The sequence below is a fragment of the Sinocyclocheilus grahami genome, unplaced genomic scaffold (genome assembly GCF_001515645.1).
Source record: "Sinocyclocheilus grahami isolate Dianchi unplaced genomic scaffold, SAMN03320097.WGS_v1.1 scaffold67.1, whole genome shotgun sequence".
NCBI lineage: Eukaryota > Metazoa > Chordata > Actinopteri > Cypriniformes > Cyprinidae > Sinocyclocheilus > Sinocyclocheilus grahami.
Window position 1 is genome coordinate 713,027 of NW_015505246.1, and position 8,336 is coordinate 721,362.

Sequence of the window (8,336 nt, forward strand, 5' to 3'; positions counted from 1 at the left end):
TTACAAGTAATGCAAGTTACGTAATCAATTACTTTTTTCAAGTAACTAGTAAAGTAACGCATTACTTTTTTAATTTACAAGAAAATATCTGAGTTACTTTTTCAAAAAAGTAATGCCAGTTACTTTGTTTCCCATTTATTGACTGACAGCTCTCCTGTCCCCATATTGGAAGAAATCGGGAGTACAGGGGCATTGTGTGCGCTGTGTGAACATGATGTTACTGTAGTTCTAGACTAAGTGTGAATGTGCATTAATTCATCCCACTCACAAAAAAACAGATTTAGTATTCATCAAAATGAATTAAAACAGTGAAATGCAAACTCAGAATATGACGCAAACCTGCAATAATTAAATATGTTAAATGTATCTAATCCCATTTTATTAACCAATATCTTTGCTGCTGACCTTTGATGATCCAGTTCAACCATACTAATAAGCAAAAATTACTTTAGATAAGCTAACAATTGTGCTTTGTTTTTTTATTGCTGAAGAGTGTTTCTTCTCCTGCGTTCTACTGTACAGATATGAATTTACTTTTGCTTCAGCCTGAGGTTTATTCATTACACTTTTTGGTGTGAAAGGGCTTTTATATTTGCTATAAATAGAACTTCTTATTAAAAACAATCAAGCCCTGCTTATATTTAAAAAGAAACGTGAAAGTAACGCAAAAGTAATATAACGCATTACTTTCCATAAAAAGTAACTAAGTAACGTAATTAGTTACTTTTTTAGGGAGTAACACAATATTGTAATGCATTACTTTTAAAAGTAACTTTCCCCAACACTGCTCATAAAACATTATACACTATTTTGTGCAGTTATAATCATTCTTAATATTTTGGCTGGTCTTTAATTAGTTTTCTCTTATTTGCTGAGCCTGGATCTGCTGTTGCAGTTTGATTTCATTTAAGGATGCAAAAGTAAAGTAAAAAGTAGAAATGCTTCATGGTGTCTTAGCATGTTAGCAATATGTACTGTAAGATTTGGAGTATTCTAAGAATTTCCCCTTTGCTCAGGGATCGAAGTGAAGCAGTTAATGTATAACAGTGTGATAGTCCTCTGGACGTTCAACCTCATAATTCTCCATACATATCTTGAAAATTGTTTCTTGACCAATAAGCTGGCCTTGAGCCACTCCCTGCACTAGATATAAGAGTTTGAGGGAACGACAGTCATCCCACCTTTTGAGTTTCCAACCCCTCAACTCTCTGTCCTCTCTCCCTCTGACGGCTGTGTTGTCCAGAGATGCTGAACTCCAAGAAAACCGTGAAGTCTTTCAGCAGTCACTCCGTAAGTGTGAGCAGGAACAGGAGGACCCCTCTCACTCGTTCAGGGATGGTTTCGAGAGAAGGTTGGGGCTCCAGTCCAGCCATATGCTCTCCAATTACAGCTGTAAAGGTCAATGAAAGTCTTCTGGCACCTCTGAACTTGGAGATTGACCCGAACATCCAAGCCATCAGGACTCAGGAGAAAGAGGAAATCAAGACACTCAACAACCGCTTTGCTTCATTCATTGATAAAGTAGGTTATCTCCTTTTTCATCCTGTCTTTATTTTAACATTTTGTGCGGACATTATTTTTGACATCAAATGAAATGTATTGTGTTTGGACCTGCAAGTGTGGGTCGTATGCTGGTGTGAGGAAGTGATGTGATTGTGATAACAGTAGGCCCAGTTCTATCAGTGTCATATTTTATCAGGACCCCCACTTGACTGACTAACCTGAAGGGACAATATCCACCCTCTGTCATAAACACACCTTTGTCGCTTTTTGGGCAATATCAGTTTACTACCTGGTGCAATGGCCACTCCCTTACATGCTTTTATAGAACCTCACCTATCAGAGCACACACAACTAGCTTTGAACTTACATAATCTGTTCAATAAAGCAGAGAGAGACTTTTGCACATTAAGAAGCATTTAAAAACTCATTAGTAAAAATGCACAAAATTAGCGTAGAAACAATTTTCACTCAAAAATTGCAAAATGTACATTTCACAAACAATTACAAAGAAACAAAAAGTAACAGACTGAAAAAGTATATATATATAATACACACACATATATTACTTTTACTCTCTGCAACTCTGTATACACTGGATTGATTTTAAAGGGGTCATATGATGCGATTTCAAATTTTCCTTTCTCTTTGGAGTGTTACAAGCTCTTGGTGCATAAAGAAGATCTGTAAAGTTGCAAAGACTAAAGTCTCAAATCCAAAGAGATATTCTTTATAAAAGTTAAGAGTCAACCACGCCTACCTAAAACGGCTCATTCTAACACGCCCCCACATGTCTACATCACGATCTGGGAAGATTTAAGTAACGCCGCCCAAATGTTCACGCAAAGAAAGAAGGCGTAACTTTTATTCTCGCTGTAGTATTGTTGCTGCCGCCGCCACCATGTCGTGAAGGCGCTTTGTTTCGTTGTGAAAGTGAAACTACTTTGTTTGGCCTTCCAAAAGAGGACGATATCTGCTTCGTCATGCCTGGAGCTGATCCGTGCTGGTTGCTGAGGAAATACTTCAACTTCACGCTGTCGATCGCCGGATCGGCTTTCACCGTGGACGAAGCGGAGTGCAGCCCGGGGTCGTCACATGTGGTTGCCGCAAGCACGCCGGCTGCTCCTTCGTCGAATCCACCGGCCGCGCCGTTCTCAAGTCCGCCCGCCTCTGCTCACTCAAGCCGGTCTCCGCATACTCTAGTCTGCCGGTCATTCTAGGCCTCCGGCCTCCGCTCACTCAAGGTCGCGGTGTGTGACGCTGTTTCGTTGTGAAAGCGAAAAGACTTTGTTTGGCCTTCCAAAAGATGACACGACTAGAAATCAGTGGTTAAGTTGTATTTACAACACTCTTCCAGAACAGTTTAACCCAAATATTTAGATGTGTCCAGTGCATTTTATGGAGGACTGTTTCCTGATCCTGGTAGAGTGGACTACAGTGCTGTTCTAACTGACAGACAGTAAGTAAGTTTTTTATATTTAAAGAATTTGCCACTGACGGTTCAAACGCAAGTTTTTTGGGCAGTGTAGAGTAATCGCTTTTCAGACTGATGAGCTTTGTAAAAATCGACGCGTTTCAGAAAGGCGGGGCATAGAGGAGAAACAATAATGTACAGTATGTGGAAAATAATGTGTTTTTTTAACCTTAAACCGCATAAACACATTTCATTACACCAAATACACAAAATAATATTCTTTTTAGCAGCATCATATGACCCCTTTAATAACTTTAAAGGGGACATAACACACATAGTTTCACCCAATCTCATGTTGGTCTTGAGTACCTATTGAGTAGTATAGCATCGTTCATAGCTCCAAAGAGTCTTTAGTTGCATCATATTTATAAAAGAAAAATATAGCTTTCCGATTCTCTCCGAAAACAACCGAGCTCCTGGAGGTGCGCCGTGGGCGGAGCTAAAGATTGACGAGCACTTGAGCTCCCACTGCCAACAAAACACAGACATTTGTGACTCTGGACCACAAAACCAGTCATAAGGATCAATTTTTCGAAATTGAGATTTATACATCACCTGAAATCTGAATAAATAAGCTTTCCATTGATATATGGTTTGTTAGAATTGGACAATATTTGGCCAAGATACAACTATTTGAAAATCTGGAATTTGAGGGTGCAAAAAAATCATAATACTGAGAAAATCGCCTTTAAAGTTGTCGAAATGAAGTTCTTAGCAATGCATATTACTAATCAAAAATTAAGTTTTGATATATTTACAGTAGGAAATTTACAAAATATCTTCATGGAACATGATCTTTACTTAATGTCCTAATGATTTTTGGCATAAAATAAAAATCAATAATTTTGACCCATACAATGTATTTTTGGCTATTGCTATAAATATACCCAAGCGACTTAAGACTGGTTTTGTGGTCCAGGGTCACATTTGATGCAGTTTCACTTACAGTCTGCAGTTCTGAATCATGAAGGCGATCCTTTATAGCTGGGACCGCTCCATCCTTCAGTATCAAACAATGTGCTAATCCAGCATGGAACTTGGCCTTGTTTATAAAACGTTAGTCAACAAACACGTTTGTGAAAATGCATTGCTGCTCCGGAAAAACAAACTGCATCCAATGTTTACATAACATTGAGTTCTTTAGGAAGCTGAACAAAGTTTTCTTTCCCTAACAACCAAAAACACACTTCTTTGGAGACATTCTTCCCAAGCGAGTCCCGTGCAGCACTGCTGAATGAAGCGCGTTGATTGGCGAGCTCTTGCTCTTGCTCTGGTCTATGCGTGCATGGGCGCGCTCTTCTGGGAGAAATGCCCATATAAGGAGTTTCACCCTCGTTTACGTCATGAAGGGCCATGATCGAAAAAAACTCTCCGAAACTTGTACGAACCCGGAAGTACGATTTTTAGCACAGAAATACTCTGTTATGCTTAGCGTGAGAATCCAACTCTTTAACAGTGTAAACTGTAACTCTGAATGCATGTTCACTCTTTAATGTACTTAAATTGTGCACCAGACACTAGGAATATATAAGTATCAGAATGGGATTTGGTATCGGCAGATACTCAGTATTCAATGACTCCGGGCACAAAAACCTGATTGGGACATCGCTAACTTTTTATTTTTTTTGTATAATATACTCTAATGATCTTTATTTTGTTTAAAACATACGTTTTTTTTTTCAGTGTGCAGGACTATTTAAGTGAATTGCTAAATTTTCAATAAAATTTCAAAGATTTCAATTATTTAAAATGTTTTATTTAAATAATAGCATTATTATTTTTAATATTGCTATCTAGAAATATACTTACAGTATATAAACTTAGTCAGAGTGGCACAAAATGTAATTTATTTAATAATGAAAATGAGGCTGAGGGATAAAATGCAGTGTTTTTAATAGATTAGTACTCTTTTTAACAACATTGCAATTATTCATCTGCCAATATATTTAAATAAAAAATAATTAGTAGACAAAAATGAGGACCTTTATACAGTAATGGCTTGGACATTGGTTCCTCACAGCCTTGTTTTCATCCATGTTATATTCAATATGGCATCTCAATTTTGTCATGAAAAAAGTCATGAAAAACATTAATGTCCATGTAATCGGACAACTATATATACACATGTATGCATTATCATTTACCATAAGAAAATGTTGCTTTCTTTTTTTCACACTCTTCTTGTCTTTCCCCAGGTGCGCTTCCTGGAACAGCAGAACAAGATGGTGGAGACTAAGTGGTCTCTCCTGCAGGAACAGACAAGCCATCAAACCAGCATTGATATTATGTTTGAGTCCTACATTGCTAACCTGCGCAGACAGCTGGACGGTCTAGGCAATGAGAAAGTGCGTCTGGAGTCTGGCCTGCGGGACATGGGCAGTCTGGTAGAAGACTTCAAGAGCAAGTGAGATCACTGGAAATGTCTGCACAGTGTCTTCAATCTTGCATGCTTGTAAACGAAAGTATTTAAGGACGTTCCACACACACATTCCAACAAACTTTGTACATTCCTCCTCAGGTATGAAGATGAAATTAACAAACGGAGTGACTCTGACAACGAATTTGTGCTCCTTAAAAAGGTCAGCACATAATGTAAAAGCACACACAGATCACGTACTTTTAAAAACTGATTATAATGACATTATTAGATATATATTTTTCACTGTGCCTATAGGATGCTGATGGTGCGTATCTGAATAAAGTGAAGCTGGAATGTAAATTGGACAGCCTAACAGATGAGATCAACTTCCTTTGGCAGATTTACGAGGAGGTACCATCACTCCCTTCACATTTCAATAAATATTTTAATATAGTCATGTAATTCACTTTGCAGATAGAATTTATTGTGTTAACTGATAGTAAAACATAACTCTTAAGCACTTATAACTCTTATGGTGTGTAAGCAATGTAAACCCTCTAAAAAAACAGTGGTAAATGGAGGCATGAACAGGACTGTTCACAATAATTCTTGTTCCATGTGTACAGGAGCTCCGTGAGCTCCAGACTCAGATAAAGGACACATCAGTTGTTGTAGAGATGGACAACAGCAGAAACCTGGACATGGACGCCATTGTAGCTGAAGTTCGTGCTCAGTATGAGGAGATTGCCAACCGCAACCGTGCTGAAGCAGAGAGCTGGTACCAACAAAAGGTGACTTAACTTTCTTGCATTGCATGTTTAAACGTGCTTATTTGCTTGCATTGTAATATTCAAGCTTTTCAAAAGATGCTCAAATTAATTGTAAATATGAGTTCATGTGTATGGGTCTTTATGTGAATGTTCGTGTGTGCTATAAAATATTAGTATGAAGAAATGCAGTTGACGGTAACCAAACATGGGGATGACCTGAAAAGCTCAAAGGCTGAAATCGCAGAGTACAATCGAAGAATTGCACGTTTACACTCTGAGATGGAACTTGTTAAGGGAAAGGTAAGAACTTTATTTAACACTATTGCCTTCTATAGTTGATTTGAACTCATTTCTCAAAATTACTCATAATTAATTAACTTTACGTAGTTATTGAACTGAACTAGTCAACACTGAACTGACTTGAGCTGATTTATAATGATTCTATTGTCTAAAGCTGCTTTACAGCAGAATCTGAATGTACAGTATGTCATATTTGAAGCCTGCATCACTGATTCTGTTATTTTCGTTTTTATTACTGTGAAGCCGTTTTGAAACAGTCTATTGTATAAAGTGCTGTATAAATAAAGGTGACAATTTGACTATTCAGTGTCAACTCAACTGTCAAAAACAACAACAACATAAAAAATGTGTCAAAATGTCAGTAAACAATGTGCAGCATACTTAAAACTTGATTATTTTTGGTGACATCTGACAAGGACAAAGCGATGATTCTTTCAGTAAATCTAGGTAAAGTGTATTATATGTGAGTTGATCTGAGATGATCTCAATTAATCCCAGTTGATCTTAAGTTATATGTCAGAGTGTGTGTAATCTTTTGTCTCGTCTCATTTTAGCATTTAAACCACGAGGCACAGATCAAAGAGGCAGAAGAACGAGGTGAACTAGCTGTGAAAGATGCAAAACTGCGTCTGCAGGAGCTGGAAGCAGCTCTTCTCAGAGCTAAACAGGATATGGCTCGTCAGGTGCGTGAGTACCAGTCACTGATGAACATAAAACTGGCTCTCGACATTGAGATCGCCACCTATAGGAAACTCCTGGAAGGAGAAGAGAGCAGGTGGGTGCAGCTTCAGACTTGAGTGCTTGTTTATTGAAACAGAATAGAGAATTACAATGGATTCCTAAGGAAGTCATGTATTTATTGTGTTCCTTCGCAGACTGTATGGTTCATTCCAGACTCTCACCATCTCTAAACCACACAGTGAGTTACTTTATTCATATAAAGCATCTCTTTTTATACACATATATGCTTTTTGAAGTATTTCACACCATATATGTATGCATATATGTAAGGTGCAGCTTATGTGAAAGTGCTCTGATATCGTTTTTCTTAGCCTTGAACTACGACCTTGAAAGCAGCCACCTTACAAGTGTCTCATCCCAAAGTTCTGGGAAAGATGTTCAAAAAACAGGCCTGGTTAAGCAGGAAGTTAAGGGTGACAGTGCTAGCAGCCTCACCAGCAGCACTGCCACCATCACCAAAAGCAAAAAGACCACCATCATCACCACCAGTGAGACAGGGAAGAAACTCGTAGCTACGGAGGGAAGTGTGCAAGTGATGGATAAGTCTGTAGACAAACTAGAGGAGGATGTTTTTGAATGACGGAAGAACAGATAGATTGTGTTGTGCACAGGGCCCAGGATCAGGTTTTTATAGGTTGGCCTCCACCCCCTCCCCTGGGCTCCATGAGCATGTCTAGTTTAAACTGATCAAACTGAATTACAATGCATTGCATTAAAAATATAGGATATTTATACGGCCCTGCGACAAACCCATATATTCTCTTCTACAGTATTTTGTACCCTATAACAAAAAATGACTAAATGTCTGTCATTGTGAGCACTGTCGGAAAGTACGAGAAACATATTTTGTGCACTTTTCTGATTACTACTGAGGCCTATATTCAAATAAAGTCAATACATGCAAAACATCAGTTTTCGACATTGAATTTTTAAGACTTTATAATTTCTTTACATAGGTGCAAGAAATAAACATTTTGTTCCAAATATGTAGGACATTTATCTGAATATAATGCTGCTTTATCTACCATTTTTAACGTAAGAGTAAGTTTGTAATTTTGTGAAAAGGTTCCAGTAACAATTGCTTCCAGTTATCTTACCTGTACAAAAACAGTTTGTTATGCGGTTATAAATTGCAAACTGGTATTTTGTTATTAAATTGTTTTCACTCATTATTATAATCATAAATACACTG

General features: G+C 37.8%; 1 protein-coding gene across 1 annotated transcript; it reads left to right on the forward strand.

Annotated features, from left to right (window-relative positions):
* Positions 1-1,245: 1,245 nt before the first annotated feature.
* Positions 1,246-8,014, forward strand: LOC107585206 (keratin, type II cytoskeletal 8). Its single transcript, XM_016272115.1, has 9 exons — positions 1,246-1,521; positions 5,170-5,378; positions 5,493-5,553; positions 5,649-5,744; positions 5,960-6,124; positions 6,278-6,403; positions 6,958-7,178; positions 7,279-7,322; positions 7,456-8,014. The coding sequence occupies exons 1-9, from the start codon at positions 1,246-1,248 to the stop codon at positions 7,722-7,724; spliced, it is 1,467 nt and encodes a 488-aa protein (XP_016127601.1). The 3' UTR covers positions 7,725-8,014.
* The last annotated feature ends 322 nt before the right edge of the window (positions 8,015-8,336 follow it).